This window comes from Sceloporus undulatus, chromosome 3 (genome assembly GCF_019175285.1).
Source record: "Sceloporus undulatus isolate JIND9_A2432 ecotype Alabama chromosome 3, SceUnd_v1.1, whole genome shotgun sequence".
NCBI lineage: Eukaryota > Metazoa > Chordata > Lepidosauria > Squamata > Phrynosomatidae > Sceloporus > Sceloporus undulatus.
In genome coordinates, this window is record NC_056524.1 from 84,018,745 (window position 1) to 84,046,543 (window position 27,799).

Consider the following 27,799-nt stretch of genomic DNA (forward strand, 5'->3'; position numbering starts at 1 on the left):
GCGGGATATAAATAACGTTTTATTATTTATTATTGCGATGATGATGATGATATTATCTTGAGAGGGACTCCTGGTGTGGGGCTGCTGTGAGGAGGAGGCGGAGAGGGAGGGGGAGGGAGAGGGAGGCTCCCTCCTCCTGGGCTCCTCCAGCGAGGCGGCGGTTGTCTTCCTGGCCCCCTCAGGACGGCGTCGGCGTCGGTCGGCGTCGGGGCTGAAGCCGCCCTTCCTGGCGGCTCCTCCTCTCCTCCTCGTTCGTTCCTCCAGGGGGCGGTGGGCGGCGGCGGAAGTGACGGCCAGTGCTGGCGCTTGTGGCGGGGAAGATGCGGCGGCGGTGGCAGTAGTAGGCATGAGGAAGGTAAACAGCCCAGAGGACTAGGGAAGGGAGGCTGAGCCGCAGCAGCAGCAGCGGAGGACGGGGAGGGTGCCACCACAGCCGCCTCCGCCTCCGTGTCTATGTCCCCCGCTCTCTGCAGGCTCTGCCCCAGGAGCAGCGTCGCCTTCGAGGGAGCAGAGAGGTAGGTGAAGCCCTCCTCCTCCTCGCGCCTGCTTCCATTCCTAAGGCGCCCCTGGATGCCCCTTTCCGCCTCCTCCTCCTCCAGGGGCCTAAAATGGACCCCCGCCTCCTCCTCCCCGATTTGAATGGCTTCCCTTTTAGGACCCTGGGAGAGTCAGCAGGAGGGAAGGAGAGAGCAAGGCCCGCCTTAGGGCTATCTCTCTCTATGGATAGAGATTACATATGTCTACCTCTTATATGCTATACATACATATATATGTATATGGTATGCATTTTTATATGTGTGTGTCTGTGTAATATACATTATAATATTGTTATGCATCTGTTTTATAAATATGTTATATATGTGTCTATTTATACATAATTATTATTATTATATTGACTATACATATTAATGTGGTTTTAAATATATATGTGTCTGTGTGTTTTATAACATATTATATTATGCATATACATATCTGTGTGCTATTATATTATATATGTGTTGTATTCTGTATACACATAAGGTGTTCTCTATATAATATATATGTTCTGCAATACTGTACAAATATGTGTTTTACAGATATATATGTATATGCATAATCTATCTCTCATCTTGTGTGTTATAACTATGTGTTATGCATATAATATGTGTTACATATACTATATTATATGTTATGTATATCACATATATGTGTATTATTATATATATGTTATGCATATACCTATGTGGTGTGTACCTGTATATGTAAATGTATACTATGTTAGTGTAGACAGGATGTGTGTATGGGTGTGTGTGTGTGTGTTATATATATATATATATACAGTATATGGATCAAATTGGTACCCTTCAGTTCTGTAGTTAATTCTGTATCCAGTTCTGTGTGTATATATTTGCATTGTGGGGAGTTTCTGCTTCTCTTGCTCCTGCTTATTATTATGTAATGTCTCTGGATCCCAGGCATCTTTTCCTGCCAGGTGTTTTTATGTCCCTGAGAAAAATGTGATGCTGATGATGCTGTCTTTCCTTTTCTAATCCCTCCAACATCCCTCAGGACAAAGAGGCTGGGAAGAAGATGGACACATGTTTTGGCCCTATGTGTCAGCACTCTAGTGTTGTTTCCAGGAATATTGCACATCCGTGTATGCAAAGGACTCTTATAGCACCTTTGAGTCTAACTGGAAGGAAGACGATAGCATGAGCTTTCATAGACTTTACTTCCTCAGATAAGGTGCACATGCATCTGAGGAAGCAGACTCTCCAAAAGTTCCTCTTCCAGTTAGTCTCAAAGGTGCTACAAGATCCCTTTGTAAACATGGGAGTGCAATGTTCCTGGAAACAGTCCTCATGCACAGGGCCAAAACATCTGCCCATCTTCTTCCCAGCTTCTTTATCATGAGTGATCTTCCAGGCCTGTGGCTCCCAACCTTTTCTGTGCCCTGCAGCCTAGGAAATGTTTGATTAATGTTTGCACCCCCTACAAAAGTAAGGTCACATTTGAAGATGAAGAAGCCTAATTTTCTAAATTTTGGACCACAAATTGAACCACATACTGTACAGTGAACAAATTTAACTTTTAAAAATTAAGCTTTTAACTCTGTGCATAAAATGCAAATCTAAATTGAGCAATAATGTAAACATTAAAATCAATGCCAATCAGGAACATAAAAGTCAATGTCTTCTTTGCTTCTGCTTCTCATTCATGTTTTTGTCACAATGTGGAACTTTCTTGCCCACTCTGATGATGCTCTGGATTCAGGTAATTCCTAGATTTTGCCTTGACTGACAAAAGAGAACTGAATCCAGATTCACACAAGTATCTTTGTTGCACCCCCTAAAATTCCATCTTGCACACTTGGTTAAGACTAACAGGGAATGTGAAGTCGAAGGCTTTCATGGCCCGAAAAACCCACAAGAAACTAACAGGGAACCCTTGTTTAAGACTAAGAGGGCTACATCTTTGAGTAACACCTCTAGTTGTTCTCATCCTTTGGCCCATCTGATCTTTTGGACTTCAGTGGACTTCCCACTATCTGCAAGAATTGGCCATGCTGGCTGGGATTTAGGGAGCTGAAATCTAAAACGTCTGAGAACCTATGCTTACAGTGCATATCCTAAGGACAACAGTATTACAAACTTCCTGCTAAGTCATAGGCATCTTGATTTAATCCTAGTTTGCAAGTGTCTCTACTTCAGTTTAGTTTTTGTGAGGGGAAATACCATACCCTATTTGGACGGTTCTCTTACGGGGTGTGTGTGTGTGTGTGTGTGTTATGCCATAGTGATTGTATTTGTGTTTTTGCTGTGAAATCTTCATCCGTGTGAGGCTTGATATTTAGATAGGTTACATTTTATAATCTGTGAAATATGATCATTGTGTTTATCTTTAGCTTGTTTTTAAAACTAAAACTAGGTTTGCCAGCCAATTAGAAAGCTCTTATAAAATATTTCTGAAGAATAATAACAACATTCTTTCTCATTCTTTTCTGAGATGGCAGTTGTCATTTGCCATTGTTTACCTACTATTTTTTTAAAAAGTCCAGTTAATTAGGTCCTTTCTGTTCTTATTTATCCCTTCTTAGACACGGATTTTTTATACACGGATTCAAGCATCTATGGTTTGAAAATGTTCAAAAAAGTATAAATTTCAAATATCAAATCTTGATTTTCCATTTTTATAAGGGACACCATTTTGCTATGTCATTATATTTCATGGGACTTGAGCATCCATGGATTTTGTTATCCACGGGGGATCTTGGAACCAAACTCCTGCCTATAACAAGGGTCCACTGTATTTATCTGAATAACCAACCAAATGGGGGCAATGTTAAGTTTCTGCCCTGTCACTTGTAAGATTAATATTTTAGTTTTGTGAACAGAATACTTTCAAAAGTTACCAATAATTTCTGAAGCTCAGGTCTCAACTATGGGAGGCCATGTGGAGATTTATACCAGCACATGTCTAAATTACACATTGTAATGACCACGTTACACATTTCCACCAATATTAAATAACCTTAAATGAAGCCCTTTAAACCTTTATATGGAGAAGGCATAATTTTGGAAGGAATTGCTGAAATCACATTACCTTTTTGCAATAAGCAGGATATCTTACATAAATTACTATGTATATTTTTTGTAGATCTTATCAGATTTCAGTGGGATTCTTTTCAAAAGTGTATTGCCTTCTGTTCGTATGAATTGTATAGCCATTCTTTTTTTGCCTTTGCTTTTTAAAAGTTTTCTCTTGCTTTCTCCCTAAATATTGTAGAGGTTAACCATGGTCCTAATAGCTGTACCTAATTATTAAATGCCTCAGCAAAGTAACTAATATCACAGATGTTATAATATTGCTTTTAAGTTGTGTTTTTTTTAAATTGGGAACTTAATTCTATCATTGTAGAAGCATGAATGCTGGCTCAAATGCAACATTCTTCAAGGTGATCAAAATAAACTGTATGACCATTCCTTATTAGTATTGCTTGGCAGTGAAGATTTAAAATTGCTGTAATAATTTTGTTGTGGACATTGTAAGTGGAAGCGTCAAATAAAATGAAAAATCTGGCATTAACTCTAGAGTAAGATACAGTACATGCATTTTAGTTTTTATATGATTACACTTCATACCATAATTCAGTCAGTGACACTGACATGTGCATTGCAGTTCATGTAACTGAAATCAGAACAGTTTCCTGTTTTACATTCACAGTGGCACAGTTTTAAGCAAGAATCTTGAAATAGTGAAAGATCCAGTGGAGCTTCCATAGCATATCAATTTTGATTCCAGCTTCACTGTTCTGGAGACAAGAAATTCTGTTTAGTGTCCAGTGAGTATTTTCACACCAAGTCTGATAAAAGGTATATTGTCACATCTGCCATCATCAGTAGGATGTATTTGCATGCTAGTTTGTGAAAATAACATTTCCCTCTATGTAATCACTATCTATGCATTTATTATTGGTGATTGTACATTTGTATAATGCACCTTTAAGTGTTGCCCTTGACATGTAAAGAACAAACTAAAGCAAAAATAGTGCTATAGTTTTGTTTGCGATTTCTCAGCAGTGCACAAAGTGATTATTATTATTATTATTATTATTATTACTGTATTTTATATCCTGCTCTTTTCTCAAAACTGGGACTTAGGATGGCTCACAACATTAAAAAAACAGTACAATTAAAAGCATACAAAATTATTACAATATTAAAATAAATTACATGTTAAAAGAATAAAATACAGTTAAAAAGATACAAATGTTAAAAATACTTTAAAACAATAAAACACCCCAGCCCGTTCTTTAAAAACTTTCTGTTTTAAATACCTGTTTGAACAGGTAGGTCTTAGCCTGCCGGCGGAAGGCCAACAAGGAGAGGGCCATTATCTCAGGGCTATGACAACAGAATCTACTGCCCTGATCAGAGCTCTAGCAGTGGATCAGGAACAGTGGCATCTTGTATGGTGTATTATTCTTGAGTCTTTTCTGGTTATGAAATGTTGTTAGTGTCAAAAGGACTAGTCCTCTAATGTGATCCTAAAGAACATCAATTTTCAAATAGCATTTAAAAGTTAGTCTACAAATATCTTCAAATTACTGAAAAGTCATTTTAGAAAATGTCTGACATTTCTAAATAAGAATTGGCTGTATATCTTATTTTGTCACACTCCACCTTTTACTCAGATGTCATGCTTTTACTCTGAGTGAGGGGTTTTGCACCAAAACAACACAGCTATTATTACAATCTAATTTTAACACACCGAATGGATAGATGGAATCAGTTCTCTGTCTGTGATCTGATTTTGCATCACCCAGGGATTCTAGGTTGTTGTTCTCTGAAAAGAGGAGACAAAACCATGGCTGTTTCTGCTAGGAGAGAAATAAACCAGAATCTTTGGCTTGGATGTCATGCTGAACAAAGAGAAACCAAATAGGAACAATCAGAAATTGTGCTTCAGCTCACTGTTATAGAGTCATAGAATCATAGAGTTGGAAGGACTATCAAGTACGATCTGCACTGCCTCTCTAGACAATTGATTCTATTGCTGAACTATTCTTACTGTCCAGACTAATGTTCAGTTGAAGTTTGTTCTCTTGTAACTTAAGACCATCAGATCTGGTCCTACCCTCTGGGGCAGCAGAGAACAGTTTTTCTCCCCCTCTCTGTGGCAACCCTTCTGATATTTAAAAAGTGTAGTCACATCACCCCTCCGTCTTCTCTTCACCAAGGTCAACATGCCCAGTTCTTTCAACCTTCCCTCATAAGGTTTGTTCTCTGCATCTCTTATCATCCTTTTTGCTCTTCTCTGAACTTACTTCAACTTGTCTATATCCTTCTTAAACCGAGGTATCCAGAACTGAATGCAGTACTGTATTCCAGATGAGGCCTGACCAGTGCAGAATACAGTGGGCCCTTGATATCCACTGAGGTTTGGTTCCAGGACCCCCTGTGGATACCAAAATATATGGATGCTCAAATCCTGTTAAATACAATGGCATAGTGAAATGGTGTCCCTTGTGTAAAATAGCAAAATCAAGGTTTGCTTTTGTAATTTATATAATACAGTGCACCCCCTTTTTACGTGGGGGATCCTTTCCGCCCCCCATGTAAAAAAACGCGTATGCTCGAGCCCCATTGAAAATAATAGAGTTTGTGCATGTGGCGACGCGCCTTGGGCGCACGCCCCATTCATCTAAATGGGATACACTGTCCCATGCACCCAGCGCGCTCCCGCACGGCTCCCTCGCAGCTTTCAGCGTATGCTGAAAGCCACGTATAGTGCGTCTGCGTATAATGCAGGGGCACTGTACTTGAATACGGTTGAATCCATGGGGCACTGTACTTGGACGGTTGAATCCATGAATAAAATATCTGTGGATACAGAGGGCCAACTGTACAGTGAGACTATTACTTCCCTCTATGCGGAAGCTATTTCTTTTAATGCAGGCACAGAGCTAATAGCAAAATTATTTCAAGATATATTAGCAATTAAAGTAAGTACTTGAGCTACGCATTCTTGATACTCCTAGTCATTTTCTTCCTCACCTTTGCCCTATAATTTGTCCATCTTTCAGAACAAAGGTGCGGTTGCTTTTGTACCAGCAAGTCATCAAGTACACAGTTCATATTTGCTGAGATAGGTCGTTGATTCATATGTGGGACAGTAGGCAGAGGCTTTAATTTACATCCTTTCACAGCAACTGCAAGCCTACAGTCAGTTGTACATCAAATAAGCCATGATCCAGCCTGTCTGTACATAAGATTTCAGACTGTGATTACAGGGCTATGAGGCAGTTCTGCATTTGTAAAGACTTTTTCATGGACAAAAGCCAGTAGAGTGGGATGGGCAACTGTGATCCGCCAGATGTTGCTAAACATCTTCTCCCATACCACACCATTGGATATTTTGGCTAGGGATGATTGGAATAGTAGGGCAAAGACATCAGGAGAGGCACAGCTGTCCAGTCCAATGGTAGAGACAAGAAAATCCTCTCTGTAATCCACTCACCAAAAGCTTGGAGTCAGTCCTAGATCACATCTAGGACCCCATGATGTCTCCATGTTCAGCATGATGTCTGAAAAACCTATGCACATGTTCATAAGCTCTGGTTGTGATAGGGAAACTTAGTTGTGTGGGATCATCTGGAGAGCATAGACAGATGTCTTCAGATGTGCTAAACATGAACTTCAAGGTGGTTCTCACAGGGCCTATAACATTCAGAATAGCAGCAGACCCTCCAGAGCCACATTAAATAAGGGGTGACATGCAGCCGTGGCCACTGCATACCGCGGCCCTGATCTGGCCTCTGGAGGGCGGAATAAGGAGCCACAAAATGCAGCTCCTTTTTACATCCTCTAAAGGGCATCACAGCCACGGTTGCACAGCTTTGTGACACCCTTTTGGCTCTGCATCATCTAGATGCAGCGCCAGGGTTGCGCCATGATGCCGCATGCTGTCTAGAACGGTGTGCGACATCATGGCACGAGGGGGTGGAGTCACGGTATCCAGCATGCGGACGCTCCACTGTGACTCCGCCCACAGGCCGGCACTTTGTGCCAGTCTGTACCGGGCCTGATTCATCAGAATACTGGAGATGCATAGAAAGTTAATGCAGATAAAGAGGAAGGAAGAAGGAAAAGCAAATTAAGGAATTAAAGTAAAGTATTTCAAGCACCAAAAACTCCCAGAAGAGAGAGGTCTTATAGTACATGCTACCTCTTTCGTGGATAAAATAAAACTGAGAGATAGTATGTCCGCTGGGGGAAACAATAGGGCTGCTGTTCCCAAAACTCCTTAGAAGTTCCCAAAGCAGGCTGTGCACATGAGAACCATATATCTGATGAATTATGAAGAAGAAACAGAGTTGTCAAAATATTTCACTAAGAGATAATAAGTTGAAATTTGACTATTCACTGTGGTTCAGCACAAATTGGACAATTCCTTCCATCCTGTGCCTTTTGTTAAAATATTGGACATAAGTCTACTTAACAGTAGCTGGTGCACAGAGGCGGTGAAATAAGTAATGCTACAAAATATCAGGTTGATGGAATTGCCTATTGTCTGGGAAAGAAGGACTTGCACTAGCAGTTAGGGATGCATTTATGCTTGCAAGTCACACTCTCTCAACTTAGAGCAGTGCTTCTCAATTATTTTCTGTCATGGCCCCCCTAGGAAGAAGAAAACATTTCGCGCCCCCCGCGCGACTGTAAATAGTATCATTTGTCTATAAAATTGTTGTAAGTACACCTCTGCATAACAGAGCCTCGCGCCCCCCTTTACGGAGCCTCGCGCCCCCCCCTGGGGGGCCCACCCCACTATTTGAGAAAGGCTGACTTAGAGGAAGGCAAAGAAACCCTTTGATAGGTTCCCTTTAGGGTTGCCATAAGGCAGACATGACTTGAATGCACAACAACAAAGGTTATAGGATTTTAGGGTTGTGGATGTGAAACTGGAGGAAAACTGTATTATATAGTAGGAGAATAGGAAATGTGAAGAGACTGAATACTGGGAAGATTCCTAGAGTACACAACCAGCTTTTGGATCAAAATGACAAGACAACATAGAGAATTTGTCCTACCTTTAAGGAAAATATTACTGCACTATTCCTAGGCAGATGTCCACCCAGGTCCTTCAATTGCTTTTTATATATTTTACCATTGAATCTCAGATTCACTGAATATGCAAAGGAACCAGCTACCTGATGTTTGAATTTCATATCTGCAAAATAATTGTTACTCTAACTGTAGTATTTTTAAAACAGCTTCATTTATATACCGCTTCATACTGAACTAGCAGTGTCTAAGCAGTTTACAACTGTAAGCTAATTTCCCCCAACAAGCTGGGTACTCATTTTAGCAACCTCGGAAGGATGCAATCTGACACCTTTTATGTCATTCCCACATGGTTTCAAATGTAGCCATAAGATTACTCTTTTCATGCACAATGAGTTTCTGTAATAATTGTATCTCTACTGTTCACTTTTTTATATTTTATATATTTTTATTATTATAAGTAAGCAACTATGTACAGAACAATAAAGCAAAATAAAACAACTCATCTCAGAACTTTGAATTATGTTGTGGGACTCCTTCTTGAGTTCCGCTCAAAGTAAGCAGTCAGTTTAAAATCTAGTTCTGTCCTTGTGTAAATCTAGTCCAGAATGTCTGACCAGAAATTTAGATGGGATAAAAGTTGTCTTCTTTTGTTTCTATCTGTATTTACAAAGTCAATGAGTGGGAACCATTTATCCATGAAAAGTCCTGATTTTGGTCATCTTGCATAATTTGCCGTTCTGTCAGACAGTTTTTCAAGTAACCATAGGTTCTGTACCTTTTTCCACCACATATCTAAAGGTACCTCCCCTGTTTTCCAACATCTGACAATTTCTACATGGGCTGCTGCAATGAAGAAATCTATGAGGTTTTTAAGTTTCAAATTTGAGTTTGCGCCTACATATATTGATAGCAAAAGCATTTCTGGATATAATTTTACTTCTTGATTGGTAAGCAGTGGGCGCACACAGCATCATGCTGGCATAGGCAGAGGCGGGGGTGCATCGTGCATCACCATGCCCCCATTCTGACCCCACGCTGGCATCTATCACCGGTCTGTTTAGGCCCTTTGATTTTGTCTGTGGTGGTTGAAGTGAGATAGTTTGAAATAGAATGTATAGGATATAAATTATTTGCAAAGTTTTGTGTTTCTTTGACAGAAGATCGTGTTATTCACTATTTTGTCCTGCCTTGCTCAATAGCTGATGAAGCATATTTTAAAACCTGGATATGATTTAACCAATTTTATTTTTGCTTTGGCTGTTTTCAGGAACAGCAGAGGCAAAGATACAAGGCCTAGAGATGTTGCTATAGGTAAACCATTTTTTAAATCCTTTATTATTCCTTTGTGACTGATTTTGTTATATTTTGGAAGAAACTGTGACAGTCTTACTTCAGTTGGAACATATTTCATTGATAAATGTTGTCTATTTGATGCCAGACATATGACAAAGGCTTAGCCATGCAAGGATAGTACAAATGTGATTGCCAAGAATGTAAATGTATCCACTAATCAATTTAAGCTGACACAGGCTGAAAGAAAGCACAGCTACACTTTTGTCCTATCTGTGCTTCATATTCATTAGCTGTGTACATGAAACTAACTACTTGCTAAGAGGAATCCTTTTGAGATGTGGTGTCAATATCAGAGATACCATAACTGTCTTTACTGATATATACTATTTCTATAGACTTTTTAGTACAGTTGTCCCTCCACATTTGCAGCTTTGACTTTTGCAGATTAGAATATTTGTGGTTTTGATTAATATGTTCTCTAGGAATCTCTTAAGTCCCCCAGCTCAAGTTGAACACAGAGTTGTATTGGAGAACCTAGATGTTTCTAGAGAAAACACTTCTCCAGGCATTTGTAGGTCCTCCAGCATGATTTTATGATAAACATCTGGCAGATGTTGACAATAGAGCTGCACTGGAGGACCTGGAGATTTGAGAGATATTCTCTTAGGTAAAAATAATAGTCTTTTTTTATTTGCAGTTTTCCCACATTCATGAGGATCCTTCAACCCTAATCCCAGCACATGTGGAGGGACCACTGTACATTCATTAAAATACCTTTATGGGCACCCATAAGCCACTTAATTTAGAAACGCCTTCTGAGGAACAAGACACTTAACCCAGTCTTATGGATACTTCTGCTCTCTCTCTCTCTCTCTCCCTTGCTCTCATTTATTTGCCTGATTGTGCCTATATTAGTCACTCATGGCACACAGCCAATCAAAAAAATAGAGAGTGTGTGTAAGTGATCCTTACTTGCCATACCTTGCTTCGTTGTGCCTATATTAGTCATTCATGGCACACAGCCAACCTACAAAATGGAGAAAGAGTGTGCCCAAGTGATCCTTAATTGCCATAAGTAAACAAGTAAATCTACAGCTTCTAAATAGCAATTCCAAGACAAAAAAAGTAGCTGATTATTGATTTAATGTTATTTTTATAATGTTCTGTCCCTGTGTAATAATATGCTATACTAGAGAAGGAATGCACTGATGCTTGGCAGAAGATTTGTATCAACTACTGTATGTTGCTTTGTTGTTTTTGTGTATTTTTATAGAATTTACTAGGTAATTGATCACCTTGGTAGCACTTGTCTGGATCCTCCCCAATCTTACAACTTCCAGTTTTATGCATTCTGTCTTAAGGGATTCACTTTTAAGTCCAGAAAATTTAAATGTCTTGAAAGTGATGTTCCAGTTAACATCTCAAATATCAGACTTTTTACTTTGTAAAAAGACATTGATTTATGTCTTCTTCATTATTTATTTGAGAGCCCTCTTTTTGGATTTGCTATTGAGTATTTTACTTGCATTTCCTTATCTTTCTTAATGTGCATTTGCCGTTATGCATGTAAGACTTGCCATATTACCTTTTGTTCAATTTCATATTTTGTTTCTACCTGTCTCATACTCCAGTTCGTTATTATACTGAAAATGTAGTCTTTTGTTTAAAGTACTAGTATTTGCAGTGCTATTTTCATATTTATCCATCATATTGATGACTCTTCCATCATGTTTCTTGACTTGTTAAATAGTGCAATAAATGTTGACTTTTGTGCCTTACCTGTATACATTTATTTTAAAGTCCAATCAACATTTCTAAAGATTATTTTTTTCATAAATTCAAAAGCTATGTATAGTTAAGATATACAAAATGTTATGCTTGTTCATTGGTTGAACCATTGTTACAAAGAATATTAATACAGTTGCGCCTCCATTTTTGCGGACTTGGAATCATTCACGGGCAGCAAACAGAGGGGGACAAAATGGGGTGCGCACCACCATTCAAGCCAATGGAGCTTAAACATCACTGATTTTCCATTTTTGTGGGGGTGGGGGGTCCGGAATGGATCCTCTGTGAAAATGGAAAGGTGACTGTAGTTTGTTTTAGCTTTATGCCATGTCTCTTTGTCAATTGCCAGTAATTGCTTTATTTTCTTATAAATAAATAAAATAAATAAAACTTTTATTTATATCCTGCTTTTTGTTAAAAACAATCAAAGCGGCTTACAAGAGTTAAAATACATCCATATATACAAGATATCCCCCTTATAAGACAATTAAACAATTAAACTGGAGCACAGCTTTGGCACAGCTTCTGGTCTCTTAAGATGCATGTGTCATTTAAACATCATACATCCAAAAGTGACTTGAAGCAGCTTTATTTTGGCCTGTCTATTCACGCCCAGTAAATGTAGGCAGAAGGAAAATGTATATTTATTTGGTACATGTTTTGCTCTTTGCTATCTTGTGAAATCAGATTCTTCTTATTTTGAGTGGTATAACAACTTACCAGGTGATGGATGCACAGGAAAAGGTTGTTAAGAGGTTGACCTGAGGCTATACCAAATCATACTACCTGTGATTTTTCATTCACTTGTTAGTAGTGCTAGTGGACCTGTCTCAGCTGAACTCCTAAAATCTTTAGTGATATCTGCCCCAGCTCTATTAGAAAGAGTAAATGATTGGCAACACAACACGCAAATAAGCCTGCTTTTTTGCCTCTAGCGTCCCTGGTCTATCTCTGACATAAAATTCGATCTTAGTTAACATGTTTAATGCAAGAGTCTGGGAATGAAGGAGCTTAAAATTATATATAATTGCTGATTTTCATATACAGGTTTCTTTTCAAACAGTGCGACCTCTCAATGTTACTGTTACAGTATTTTCATGATTTTTTTAATAGGAATTGTAACAACTTTTTATTTGCATTTTTCAGGTGATTCATGGCAGGGGACGTGGAAGGATTTAGTTCCTCCATCCATGACACCAGCGTCTCTGCTGGGTTCAGAACACTATATGAGGAGGGATTGCTTCTTGACGTCACTCTTGTTATTGAGGATCACCAGTTTCAGGCTCATAAAGCATTGCTTGCCACCCAAAGTGATTACTTCCGGATTATGTTCACTGCTGATATGAGGGAGCGAGATCAGGACAAAATCCACTTGAAAGGTCTGACTGCCACAGGCTTCAGTCATGTTCTCCAGTTCATGTACTATGGAACCATTGAACTGAGCATGAGCACTGTTCATGAGATCCTGCAGGCTGCCATGTATGTCCAGCTTATTGAGGTGGTGAAGTTCTGCTGTTCTTTTCTCTTAGCAAAAATCTGCTTGGAAAACTGTGCAGAAATTATGAGACTTTTAGATGACTTTGGTGTAAACATCGAGGGAGTGAGAGAAAAGCTGGATTCCTTTTTGTTAGAAAATTTTGTGCCTCTCATGGCTAGACCAGACTTCTTGTTCTATCTGAGCTTTGAAAAGCTCATGACTTACTTGGATAATGATCATCTGAGCAGGTTCCCAGAGATAGAACTCTACGAGGCTGTTCAGGCTTGGCTGCGACACGATAGAAGACGCTGGAGGCATACCGACACCATCATTCAGAACATCAGGTTTTGTTTGATGACACCATCCAGTGTTTTTGAAAAGGTTGGTGTGTTTGAAAGCAATAGATAGAATTCATCATTGCATTTAGGGCAGCATGCTGTTCATGGGTAAAGTTCCCAGAATTAGGAGAAGGGGAAAATAAGACGCTGGTCTAGAAAATCGAACATTGATATCATCAGTGTCTGAAACAAGTGCCATCTAGCTATTAAAACAAAAACAAAAAATCTCTAATTGCAATCTAGCAGGATTTACAGCCAGGAAACAGGTAGGTTTGCAGCTTTTTCTGATTGTCAGTGACAGGCGAAACCTCAAATTACAGTCAAGGCTATGTTTATTTTAACAGTTAAATTAAATTTGGACACGCTGCCTGCCTTTATGGTAATATAGCATAGGTATGCAGATCTTGTATTTAAAAGAAAACCACACACCTTAAAGGCTTTAAATTAATTCTGTATAATGGAACTCATTTTACTGGAAAATAACTGGAATACTTACTGGGAAACAACTGGAACTTTGCCCTTGCTCACTTGAATTCAACAAAATCAGTGCAAGAACTATGCTATAATTTCTAAAAACAAAAATAAATAGAAAACTCTTGTTTGAAGTTCAAAAATATAAAGTATTGCAGAACACAAGTGAACACATCCCTGTCCCCAGCCAGTCACACTTGATTGTTTGTAGAGTTTAGAATAAATGGATCTTGTTCCAGATCTCGGTTCAGTGCTATTATTTCTGTTCACTTTCTTCCATGCAGGCAGCTGGAAAGACATTTCCCTCCATCCCTATCTGTTTAGACTGTGGGATTGAAAGTTCTTGTCATCTATCAACCAGTTTGTATCTGTTCAGAGGTCCTTCTCATCACCTAGTTGTCTTGGGCTTCCAGCATGTGATAAAGGGTATAGTTTATGTAGGAGATTTAGCATCAACACTCCACCTAAGCACTCTTAAGTATTAGGATCTCAGGATTTGTACATGAGAGAATGAGCAAGCTCTCTATCAATTCTTTTGTGCATTTTTTAAAAATAGACAAAATTGTAAATATGCATATATATTCTCCTTAGTGAGCAACATAAACTTTTCATTGTCTAGGCATATAGCTTATCATTTCCTTAATATTACATGTAAGACATCACACATATTAATTCATACTTTTTCATCATAGCAAACATTCACTAAAAGCTGTGTAGTCAAACATTTATATGTAATCGAACCTTTATATGTCTACTATGGATGAAAAGCACAGACACTGCAATTCATTGTAGCTTCCATGGAAAATAATATTTTTCCATAGGCATTTATCTACCCAGGTAAGAAACACAGCTTACGTAATAGCAGAGATGTTCCCTCCCAGCTTTTTATGAGTAGTTACCAACTAGGAAGAGCAGTGGCATTGCCAGCCCCAGTGCCACCTGTTGGGGGCAGGGTTGATGGGGGCGGGGCCAAGAGACTACGCTCACGCCTTCTTCCTCACGAGGAGACCGATGCTGCTACAGAGAAGCAAGGCCAGATGTCTTGGGTCTTGTCCTTCCTTGCAGTGGCGCCTCCTACTGAGGAACTGCTGCCATGGGGAAGCAGGGCTGGCGGTGTTTGGCCTTATCGTTCCCCTCCATGGTGGTGGCCTTCTCACAAGGAGATCACTGCTGCAGTGGAGAAGCAGGGCCAGGTGCCCTCGGCCTTGTCCTTCCCCATGGTGGCAGCGGCTCTTCTTGAGGAACCTGCACTGTTGGGAAGCAGGCCGTGGGTGCTTGCCCCTCCCTCCCCAGTGGGAGGACATTCCAATCAGATGTCACCCCTGTTCTGGAGTGCACTACTGCACCCCCTAGTGATGCTACTAAGGAAAAGCATTAGTAGCGTAGGAACTGTTGAAGACAGCTATGTTGTTCCTCACTGAAGGCTGTATAACATCCAGATTTTATGCCTTGGGAGCTTGATTTAATTCTTTTTTGTCCATGGACAGATTTAACTAGTCCCCTTTAATTTCACTTGCCCTCACTTGCACTGGGAATTGAGATATTCTCACTTGAGAATGCTATGCTGTCTGCCTGCCAACAGATTACATCAGCCATCAGGCATAGATATCCCGTTCTTACCAAAGCAATACTTGGTTTTAGTTACTCAGTTATACAGTTGTCATTTATATAATATTTTTCCATCAGACTTTATCGTCTTTAATTCTTTGTTTTAAATTAAACAGATTCATGGCCAGAACTATCTGACTTCTGTTTGCTTCATGTGGTTAACATGGTTTTCAACTGGGCCTATAATGGCCCAGGAATGTGCCAAAAAATTGAGAGTTCCCTTCATGTCCGCTATATGTCAATGGGGGGATTTGAGGTTTTTTAAAAAAAGATTTTTTTTGTGGGAAACAGGTATGATGGAGGGATGCAGATCTCCAAGGTACCCTGAGGGTCAAATGCAGCCTCTTGCCCTTCTACAGTTCAATTGCCCACCCTGTTCTTAAACATACACACTTGGTTCAGTAATATTCAGGCTTGAGCGGTCTGAATTTTGCAGAGTACAATTCAAACTAGTACTCTGCCTGTAACAAGTAGTTAGGAGGTACAAAGAGCTGCTGAGCACTAATTATGATGAGGCTTATTCTACTTTTGTATTTGTCTTATTTCACAGGGATAAAAAAAATCAGTAAAAAAAAAAAGGAGGTTGAGTTCTCAGTTTACTTGGAAGTACCAGTTTAATGCTGTTCCTTTTCCACCTTTGGTCTTTTCCAGTTGCAAGAAATGGGCAGTGCTAGTAGCTGCGAATTGAGGTTGGATTGAGAATGGTAATCTTTCAGGGACAAGTGTGTCAGAGGTTAAACTTGAGTCTTTGGAAGAACTGCTTTTAGGAGAGCTGGCTGGAGTTTTTGGATCAAGCAGGAAACAAGGTTGTGATCCAGGAAGACTATCCAAGCAGAAGTAGCTTGCCTATGGGACTAGATATGTTAATACTTCACGTCTGGCAAGGTTTGATTCCAGGAAGAGATATGAAAGGCTGGAGTAGGAAAATGGGGACTAAAGAGGTGTCAACCATATTACAAGCAGTGAATAATTTTTGTAGTATTTTTTTGCTTTACAAGAAAATGAATGTCTTCCCAATTTCACTTTTCTGGTTGTATAAAACCTGTATTATCTTGGACACAAGAGGATGAATAAGTATAATTCAGTGCCTTTGTGTAATCAGATGTAATTCTGCATTTGCTATTCATCTGCCACTAGTATATAGTTTTCATTAGAATGATGAAGTTCTGTACAGTTTGTAACAGTGTTATGTCAGGTTAAGGTGTCACACCAGTTTGACAGTTTTTTCTTATCACTATTTGCAGGGCTAGAATATGATGAAAAGAATTTGCAAAATGCATACATCTCTGTATGTTTTGATTATCAATTAGAATAAACTTCACTCATGTGGATAACATTAAAATTAGGTTTTATGGTAGGCACAGTCCTTATTACAGTTATATCTTCATGCTAAGCTAGTTTTTAACAAATACATGCTTTAGGTTGACTTATGTGCTGTAAGTTAATATAACAAAATAACTGAAGCTTTAAAAGGCCAAGCTATATCACCAAGAGTGATAAGTATATTTTCTAACACGTAACCCTTAATGCCACATTTTTGAAATTTTATTTAATAAATATGTTCTATTCTGACTGTTGTGTACTGTAGTCATTGGTTGTAAATATTTTGATATATTTCTTAACATTTTGTTTGGTTTCCCTACATAATATCTTACTGTTTTGTGGCCTCACTCCATTATTATTTTGGTTAGTATGTTACTTATATTCTTTCAATTTTTATAATTTTTTGGCTGTTTTTCTTATTTTCTGTTTCCATTTTTATAATTATACAATTTTATAATTCCTTTGTCAAATTCTTGCATCTATATTCAAAATAGTGCTGTCTTGATGTATGTTCACATACTTACCCCAGTGGTTTACAACCTTTGATCTTCCTAATATTTTGGATTCTTAAGACATCCTAGGCAGCATGACCAGTCATCAGAAATTTTAGGAATCAAAGTGCAAAACATCAGGAGGACCAGAGTTTCAGAACCATTGCACTAATTTATTAAAAATGTCTGTGGGGGCCTATACTGGTGTCTAAAAGAGAGAGAGAGAGAGAGATCCCTTTTCTCTCCGGAGCAGCCAACAAGACAATGCAAAATGTAGTGTTGTCTGCTTGTTGATGTGTGCTTTCAAGTCGTTTCTGACTTAGGGCTGCATATAGCCTTGCCAATAGGATATATGATAGAAGAGGACTCTGGTATGAGGAAGGGCTGTTCAACCAAGCTGAAAATGAGTCAGGATCCATCATTTTCATTCATCTAATTAGTAAAGGGAGAACATTTATTGTCTAGATAACAGAAATATTTTATTTAAAAGGGCACTTGTTGTGTAAGTTGATTTTTTGAGATTGGACTACTAGAGGACAGTCTGCACTCGTAGTTGAAGCAGAGAAGTGTCAGAATATGTGTGATGCAGTGATAGACACATATTGCACTGCTTAATTTTGGAAATCAGAATTTTCACAATTATTTAAAAACACTACATTTGCTAATGTTTAAAATGATTCTGTATGTGATAGCATTGTTTTATTATGGTGAAAGTAACTGATTTCTTAAAACTCAGTTGTTTTTGAATTCAAACAAACTGGAATCATTTGTTCATGTAAAAGATGCTGCATTTTGATGGTTCAGCAAATTGTGACTGGCTGGACTTAGGAGCCAGTTATTAGTAGATCTCACCTACTGTCAAGTCCAGCAGTGCTATAATAATACTGCACTCTCAACAATACAAATAAGATTAGTTTACAAATTAGATCTCATATGTTAATGAAAAGAAAGTTATTTTAAAATATTAGTTTTTGTTTTGGGTAAAACAAGACTTTAGACACAGAAAGTTTCTCTATTGTGCCACTTCAGTTAGAAATGAGTGTCAAAGAGGTTTGACAAAATTTGAATTTCAATAATTTTGTAATGTTAAAACACTTAATATTTTTGTATTTACTGTAATGTAACTTATCCATTTTAAAACTTGATGGTTTTTTAAAGATGGTCAGGGAAACAATAAAATTTTAGTGGCAGCCCTGATGTTCCAGAATAGTTATTTTGTGACCTGTAGAAGAAGCTTATCTGTGAACGCAAAATGGGATGGTGTAAATGCTAGTAGAAGTTAAACACTTTCTAGAATTTACTTGTTCTATGACTGCCATGTAGTATACAAGTGCAAAGGATCAAACTTTAAACATCTAGACATTTGAACTTTATGCCCTATCCTTTGTGCCCATATATATGGCAGCGTGGGTAATGTTCTCTTATATGGAAATGTATCCAACCACAACTTTGCTAGGCTTTTTCATATACCTTCCAATTTTTCATACACCTTTTCTTTGAAGTTGAAATTAATTTCAACTTCTTGATTGCACACCTTACCATTAAATACACCTAGTTTTATATGTAAATATTTATACCAATTTTTAAGTTTAAATTAGGTATATTAGCTGTGTGAACACTAGGTCAAGTTTTTTTTTAAAAATTAATAGTAGTAGTAGTTAAAGCAGTCTCAAACTGGATTCGACTCTGGAGACCAGAGTTCAATTCCCCACTTGGCCATAAAACCCATTGGTGACCTTGGGCAAAAAACATGCTCTCAGCCTCAGGGGAGCACAGTAGAAAACCACTCAACAAATCTTGCCAAGAAAACTCAGGATAGGGTTGCCATGAGTCAGAAACGACTTGAAGGCACACAACTTCAATAATGCAGGTTGAGTCTCCCTTATCTGAAATGTTTGGGACCAGAGGTATTCTGGATTTTTTTTTTTTTTGGATTCTGGAATACCTGTACATATTTGCATGTATGTACATCACGAGATACAGTGGTACCCCGGGATACGAATTGATCGCGTTACGAAATTTCCGGGATACGAAAAAGTTAGATTGGAAAAAACTGTTCCGGGATACGATATTTTTTTCGGGTTACGAAATTTATTTCGGCGCGATCTTATGCACATTGCCTGAATGTAATTTTTCACATTGTTTTTAATAACTTAGTGCACGAAACAAAGTTTGTGTACTTTAAACATTCAGAAAGCAAAGGTGTCACTATCTCAGCCACCCATGAAACAAACAAGTTTTGGTTTTTGAAAGACTTCAGAATTTCGGATAAAGAAGACTCAATCTGTATATAACTATGTAGATTTTCTGCAATTCTGTCAGAGGAATGACAGCTATGCATTGCATTAAGTAGTTCTGATAAAAGCAATTATTGAACTAAGAAAGACATGTCTCAGAGAGATAATAGATTTGGAAAACTTCATTCTGTTTAGTTAGTGTGACTTTGGGGGAACTTAAATCTACAAAAGTGTTCCACATAAAACTTAAATGCTACTTAAGGGGCCTGAGACTTTCCTTGCAAACTAACCACATTAAAACATGGGAAGGACTCTTTATTAAAGGAATACAGAGAAAGTGCACAAATGTTAATTGAACTTTGATTTTTCTTGTCATAAATTTTCACAGAATGCCTAGGTATCATGAGACTGTTCTCCTGCTTGTGATTTTGGTTCTAAAATAATAAATCTGGCTTGTGATTTTGATACTAGCTGTTTCATAGTATATTGCATAGTATATCCAAAGTGGTTCTGTTTTATAGGGGTGCATGTGTGTGCTTGAGAGAGTGAGGGAGAAGCCTCTTCTGGGGAGTCCCTTCTCTGTCATACCATTCTCACAGATAAATCTGGTAGGAACACAGGAGAGGGTCTTCTTGGTGGCTGCTCCTAGTTTCTGGAACTCCCTTCCTAGAGAGGTTTGACTGGCTCCCTTCCCTTGCTATTCTTTTGTAGGCAGGTGAACACCTTTTTAGTTTTAGTAGGGCTTTGAGAGCCTTTTATATCCCGTGTTCTTTGCATTTGTTGTTCTTTTTCATGCTTATACTTTTCTCTGCTTGCTTTTATTTTTTGTTTGATTATATTTTTAAATTTTGTATGCTGTAATTTTTTTAGCTGTATCTATTTTAACTTTTATAAAATGCCCTGGCCATTACAAATTGGGAAATTAATTCATTCAATAAATATTAATAAATAACAAAAATAATTAAATAATGTAATGCAGTATTAAAAAAAAATTTAGAGGAAGAATATGATGATGGTAGTGATGTGTCCCTTCTTGCTATCTAGTACTTTACTAGAAAATGCTATGTTTATACTATGTTTATGTTGGAAAATGTAATGAAGTCTTCCAGCTAGTTACTTTTCTTAGCGGTAGTCATTCCCTGTTTGTCTTAAGTGAATAATTAAGTCTTCAAACTTTCAATGAGTGTTTTTGAAAAGTATTACATTGATAAATGGTCAGTTAAAAATGCATCTCCCAAACACATTTGATCTTTAAGATATTACTTTTGTGTGCTTTGGATTTGAAGAACTCTGCACAGAGAGACCTCATCCATCTGATTGACCATTCTTTCTTTCCCATGCTTACCAGCTAACTTCCTTTGGGAAAACCATAGAGTATGAAGGCAGTAGCCCTTTCTTCCTACTGTTCCTTAGAGAATTCTGTTTTATAGCAGAGATTGAAAAAGTTGTTTCCTGGACTACAACATCCAGAATCATACACAGGCTTTTGGATTAGGGGAATTGTCGAGGAAGGATTGGGCAAAACCACCTCTGAGTATTCTTGTCTAAGAAAACCCATGGGGTTGCCATAAGTCAACAGGTGACTTGAAGGCTTGCACATGTGCGTGCGCACACACACACATTCTTAAATATTAACCTTTCTATGCTTTTTGCTATACTGCCTCTTAACCTGAGGTTGCCATGTAGCCATTGAGAATTGTGTCTTCCAATAATTTTTCTAATCTCCTTTTAAAGTAATCTAAAGCCTGTTGCCCCACCTAGTGACAGTGAATAATACTTCCTTTTGTTTATCCAAAATGTCCTTGCCACTAGTTTTACTGATTATTTATGGTTGCTAGCAGGAAGACAAATATGTTTCCAAAAATATGTTTGGAAGCAGTTTAAAATGTGTGTGATAGCATTGACATCATAGGGCCAAAACTGACAGGCAGAAAAAAGCAGCTGGATCCTGGGTTTTCTGAAAGCAGATAAAAACTCTTGTCTGCATCGCCCTCTCCCAAGGTGGGCAGAACATCTACAGGTTGCATCACTTGACCACAAGCAGCATTGTGTGGTTATTTTTTTTGTCATCTTCCCACCATGCATGCACACCATCACACAAATGCACCACCTGCAATCCAGTTAATTCCCTCTTCCCATCCAGATGGCATTCCATTGGATGCCCTGCCTGTATGATTGGTCACACAGTCATATGTGCAATGCACCACCTGTACAGAACATTGGTGTGCCCAGTGATACAACGGCAAAGCACAATCATGCAGGCCCCTCATACATGCTGCCTTCACCCCATGCCCCCTTCACCCCATGCCCTTCTATTGGACTGTCTGGTTTGTGTATGTTGTAATTACATCCATTGCATAATCAGTCATCACATTTTTGCTTTGCCACACTCCTGTACTGACACCAGGCTGTTCATGTCCCAGTGTGATGATGTGCATATACTGCCTTGAGTTGGAGTAGCCCATCTTATGTTTGCCCCGTTTTTTAGCCTTGGAGCCCGGCTTTATTTTGCTTTTCACCTGCTTTTTCCTCATACGTTGTCTAAACAGCCAGGCTTCAAAGTGATTAGAAGCTGCTTTATTTGGCCAGTGTGGATGACCTCATATTCCACTTGTAATCAAACCCACTCTAAATGTATAATACATGAAGCCATTAAATTAATCTGTTTTCATGTATTTGTTTAAAAAAAGGCCCCATCCTTCTGTTCTTCTTCTTCTCTCAATTACATATTGTATGTACGTGATACAATGTAAAAATGTTTAAAACAGTTGTAGGGCTCCTTTTGAGCAGTTAAGGCAGTCAAGTCCAAAGCGTGAAAAGAAAAAGAAATACTTGTATAAGAGAGACTGCCTAATACGTTATCTATATTGAGGTCCATATTGATGTAGGGTTGCTCCCTTCTTAATCTGTAAATGATTTGTTCCGTGGAAAATATTTGTATTAGGAATGCTGTGGTAGCTCCCTTCCCCCCAGTGTTTATGAATTTCTACGGACATGAAAAATATTCACATATCTGTTACTGTAACAAGAAATGTTATACACAAATGTTATACATGGTGTAGCTCCATTTGAAGTTGTGGGAAATCAGAGTTCAGAAAATTCAAAATTAATGTTAATATGTTATATTCTAATAGATGTTGGAAGTGGAGAGACAGGTGGTTTAACTCAGGTTTAGGAATAGCATTTCTAAAAATATATTTCTCTTAATACATTTTGTTAGCTTTATGTCTCTATGTATGGCTGAAATGTTTGCAGCTCCTTAAATTATGTACATTGCAGCCATATACATAGATGTGTGTCATTTCAGCAATATGGTTGAAGAATGAGCTTGTTCAAGATACTTATCTCCTAGAGTCTAATGATTTGATAAATAAATAAATAATAACTTTTATTTGTATCCTGCTTTTTGTAAAAACAATCAAAGCTGTGAACAACTTTTAAAATCATACAATGTACACAATATCTCTTAAGAAAGAATTAAACAAGTTAAGATTAAAATTACATAAGTAAACATTAAAATCTAATAATGGTGAGCAGAGTCATAGCATCAACCAAGGTATCCCTGGTTTATGGGAGTAGTTGTTGTATGGCTGAGTACTTTATTCCAGAAAGGCCTGCCGGAAGAGATCTGTTTTGACAGCTTTCTTAAGTTTCTAAGTTGGTGATTTGGCAGATTTCGTCCAGCAGGCCATTCCACAAACTGGGAGCGGTTGTGGGAAAAATCCTCTGGGAGGTAGCAACTAACCTGGTCTTTAAGGGTTGCAATAGACCTGAGCGTACAGGGCAAATTATATGTAAGTAGGTGATACCTTAAATAAATTGGACCCAAGGCATGTAGGGCTTTAAAGGTGATAACCCACACCTTGTACTGCGTCCGGAAACCAATGACTTCAGTATCGGTGTTACAGTGGACTCTTGCTATACGCTGGGGTTTGCTTCCAAGATCCCCTGTGTATAACAAAATCCGTGTATGCTCAAGTCCCATTAAATATAATGACATAGCAAAATGGTGTCCCTGATAAAAAATGGAAAATCAAGGTTTGATATTTGAAACTTTTTTTGAACATTTTCAAACCATGTATAAGAAATCCGTGTATAAGAAGGGCCGGCTGTATATGCTCACTCCTAGTTGTTCCGGACACCAGTCTGGCTGTGATGTTCTGAAACAGTTGGAGTTTCTGGACTAGGCACAAGGGTAGCCCCATGTAGAGTGTATTACAAAAATCGAGTCGTAAGGATACCAGTGCATGTACTACAGTTTCCAGGTTTCCTATTTCCAGGTCTCCTGGTTGATAGCTTGATCCTGTGCTCAGATAAGTGAGGCTGTGATTATAACCCATAATGAATGTGGAAGAATGCAAGTTCACAGTCTCTGGTTTCAGTGATAAAAGATGGCTATTTGCAACCTTAAATCTTTTAAACTTAAAACTGATCTTAACCCACTTGTATATTCTATGTCAGAGAACAGGACATGGGTCATCTTAATTTTATAAGAAGCCATGAAAAGCTTCTTATTGGGTTCTTATTGTATATTGGAAAGTACAATTAAAGGTTGTCCTACAGCCTCAAAGCAGTCATATTGTTGAATTTTGCAGATTTAAAAGATCACTTATAAGAGATTAATATATGAGATTAGTAAGATTAATAGTGTATGTGATTAAAATAATATGAGATCAATAAAAATAAAAATATTCAGAATATTTGGTTTAAATAATCTGTGTGGTCTTTAAATGGTCTTTATAAATATTGGATTGGAGTCTAATGATATAGAAGTAGAATGTACAAGGGCTTTTGGAATAAATTTGCAAGAAAATATTGAGGAGATGTGAAGATTACAAATTTGGTACAAAGCATTTAATGAACAAGAAGGAAGTAGAGTTGCTTTTATTAGTAAGATCTTGTAAATATAATTACAAAAATCTTGTATGTATAAAAGCAATTACAAATTGAATAATGAAAATTTACTAGAAAAATTACTGATGCAAAGAGATTGAAGTGATAGATTTTTTTATTGTTAAAAGAATAAGGAGAATATTTTGTTAATTTACTGTAATAAGAAATATTGGTTGTATTAAAAAAAAAGATTGTCGAACCTTGCCTGGATCTTTGCACTGTTGGATTCAGTGGTAATCAAGAGGCATGACATGATTGACCTGTGTGTCTGACCACAGTGACATGAGGAGGCTTGCTGGATCATTGAAACACCTAATCAAATGTGACAGCCTTTAATGCAGTGGCTCTTAATTTTTAGTCACCAGCTATTTCTGACTTCAGCTTCTAGAATCCCTGATTGTTGATTGTGGAAGTTGAAGTCCAAAACTTTTGGAGGACCAATATTTTAAAGGATTAGAACTCTCAGAAAATAATAAAATTCTTTTAGATGCCATTTAAATTGTAATTGGGTTTCAAACATTTTATAAAAAAACAAATGTAATTTGAAGAGTGATGGCATATTTAATCTAGGCTTCCCTAACTTGGTGTCCTCTGAACTATATGGGATTATGGAAGTTGGTAGTTCAATCCATTTTGAGGGCACCAAGTTCAGGAAGGCTGGGCTTAGGTTTTCTGTTGAACTTTTCAGGTTCATTGTGAGAAAGGTCTGTGGGGGCAATTTGATGCAATAATTGCGATGTGAGTAATTATGAATTCTGTGAAGATAAAGCAGGGCAGGTATCAGAAAAGTGACAGAGGTAAGAGCCAGGTCCTCAGCTAATAAGTTTTCTTTGTGTACTTGAGCCATGATTGTACTTCAAGGTTTAATGCTGTAAAATTAGGCAGTATTGTTTGAGAGACAATTCTCCTCCATACCATCTTGGTCAATACACACATGTTTTGCTCTGTCCTTAGGTGAAAACATCGGAATTTTATCGTTATTCCCGGCAATTGCGGCATGAGGTGGAACAAGCTATGAATTACTTCCACAGTGTGCATCAGCAGCCTTTGATGGAAATGAAATCAAATCGTATCCGTTCTGCCAAACCTCAGACTGCAGTATTTAGAGGAATGATAGGACACAGCATGGTAAATAGTAAGATCCTCCTCCTACACAAGCCCAGGGTCTGGTGGGAGCTAGAAGGCCCACAAGTACCTTTACGACCAGACTGCCTTGCTATTGTAAATAACTTTGTATTCTTATTGGGTGGGGAAGAATTGGGACCAGATGGTGAATTTCATGCTTCTTCAAAAGTGTTCAGATATGATCCAAGGCAAAACTCTTGGTTGCGAATGGCAGATATGTCTGTACCACGCTCAGAATTTGCTGTTGGTGTTATTGGAAGGTACATCTATGCAGTGGCTGGGAGGACAAGAGACGAGACATTTTATTCAACTGAACGTTATGATATTACAGAAGATAAATGGGAATTTGTGGACCCCTATCCGGTCAATAAATATGGACATGAAGGAACTGTTCTTGGTAGCAAGTTATATATCACTGGTGGAATAACATCCTCTTCCACTTCAAAGCAGGTGTGTGTGTTTGATCCTAGCAAGGAAGGGACTGTGGAACAGCGAACAAGGAGGACTCAAGTGGTCACTAATTGCTGGGAAAACAAATGTAAAATGAATTATGCAAGATGCTTTCACAAGATGATTTCTTATAATGGCAAGCTTTATGTTTTTGGAGGTGTCTGTGTAATCCTGAGGGCCTCTTTTGAGTCTCAAGGGTGTCCTTCCACAGAGGTTTACGATCCAGATACTGATCAATGGACTATTTTAGCTTCTATGCCAATTGGTAGAAGTGGTCATGGTGTGGCTGTACTGGACAAACAGATAATGGTTCTTGGGGGCCTTTGTTATAATGGTCACTACAGTGATTCAATTCTCACTTTTGATCCTGAAGATAATAAATGGAAAGAAGATGAATATCCAAGAATGCCCTGCAAGCTAGATGGATTACAAGTTTGTAGCCTACACTTTCCTGAGTATGTTTTGGAACATGTCAGGCGTTGCAGCTAAAGAAAAAAGAACCAAAAAAAACAAAACAAAACCTATTTATATGTTGATGGGATAGAGGGGTAGGGAAAGGGAAAGCCAGTTTAAATCCACTGAAGATATTATCCTGTGTAATATACCTCTTATATTAATAAAGAGAAGAAAAGAGCGTACAGGGAATGCATCTACGAAGTTAATTAGGAATGCCAATAACTATGGTTTTGTATTAATTTTATTTTTGACATGCCCTTACTGTGTGTTCTAAGAGGGAGAAGAATAGACGTTCTTCCATTTCATGTGTTTTAAACCATATAATATATTCAGTCCGTGTGAGAGAAGACAACACACGCTTCAGGAAGTACTGGAATATACTGTATTTGCAAGGTGGGTCGAAAGCATATATATTGTATTGTGCATTTTAACTTTTTAAACTGTCAGGACAAAATTCAGCAGCCTTACTAGAATAGTCTGACTTCAAATGTAGCAGTGAAAGAGGCCTTTCAGTTTGTTCCTGTACATTGCCTATTCTTTTTTTAAAAATTCATTTATAAGCCGCCTGATGATGTTTGACAACCCTCACTTTGGTTATAGTGACAATTTTAAAAATATTGGGTTTTTGCATGATGTTCCTCTTCATTTTGTGCAGTTCCAGTAAGTCTGCTGAAAAGTATACATTTCTTAAAAATAACACTCAAAAGTTTTCTACTAAAATAAATTCTAGGCTGCCTTTTGTTTGCATTGTGGTTTGTGAATAAACTATACCTATGTACACATACAGGAATACACCACAAGAACAAGATAAAATGCATATTTTTATGTGCAGTTTAAAAAGTCTATTTTTACCTAATACACAGATATCGTCTATATCTATTGAATTTTAGCTGTAATAGCACCCGTTCATGTATTTTAACTTGTTTGGTGATTGGAGGCTTATTCTATCAATATAAATTTTTGTACTTGATAGACTGATTGATTCAGTAACATTTGAAATCTTTTTAAAGCTAATGATACCAAGCTGAGGCTATACTTTTTAATGTTTTTAAAAATAAGCCAGAGATCCCAGCTTATCCTCTCAGTACTTTATTCTTGAATTACATATCAGAGATGGTCCCTAACTCTGCCCTGCGTAAAGGGTAGTTGTGCTTTCCCTTAGACATTATAGTTAGATGTATTAAAATGGAACAGTATCTTGCACTGATTGAGTTTGGGTTTTTTTGTTTTGTTTTGTTTTGTTTAAACTGTTGGTTACGGCAAAATTATCTTGAATTAACTTGAAAAATAACCACAGACTTCA

At 38.0% G+C, this 27,799-nt stretch overlaps 1 protein-coding gene across 5 annotated transcripts; it reads left to right on the plus strand.

The window, feature by feature from the left end:
* Positions 1-389: 389 nt before the first annotated feature.
* KLHL15 (kelch like family member 15) lies at positions 390-27,700 on the plus strand. Of its 5 annotated transcripts, none has more exons than XM_042457793.1 (5): positions 390-515; positions 4,204-4,352; positions 9,814-9,857; positions 12,774-13,485; positions 25,420-27,700. In XM_042457793.1, exons 4-5 carry the CDS (start codon positions 12,781-12,783, stop codon positions 26,527-26,529), a joined length of 1,815 nt encoding a protein of 604 aa, XP_042313727.1. In that variant the 5' UTR covers positions 390-515; positions 4,204-4,352; positions 9,814-9,857; positions 12,774-12,780; the 3' UTR covers positions 26,530-27,700. The 5 variants fall into 5 exon arrangements, with proteins under 5 accessions (XP_042313727.1, XP_042313725.1, XP_042313729.1 ...); XM_042457791.1 differs by having other exon boundaries at positions 4,204-4,321; XM_042457795.1 differs by lacking the exon at positions 9,814-9,857 and having other exon boundaries at positions 4,204-4,321.
* Positions 27,701-27,799: the final 99 nt, after the last annotated feature.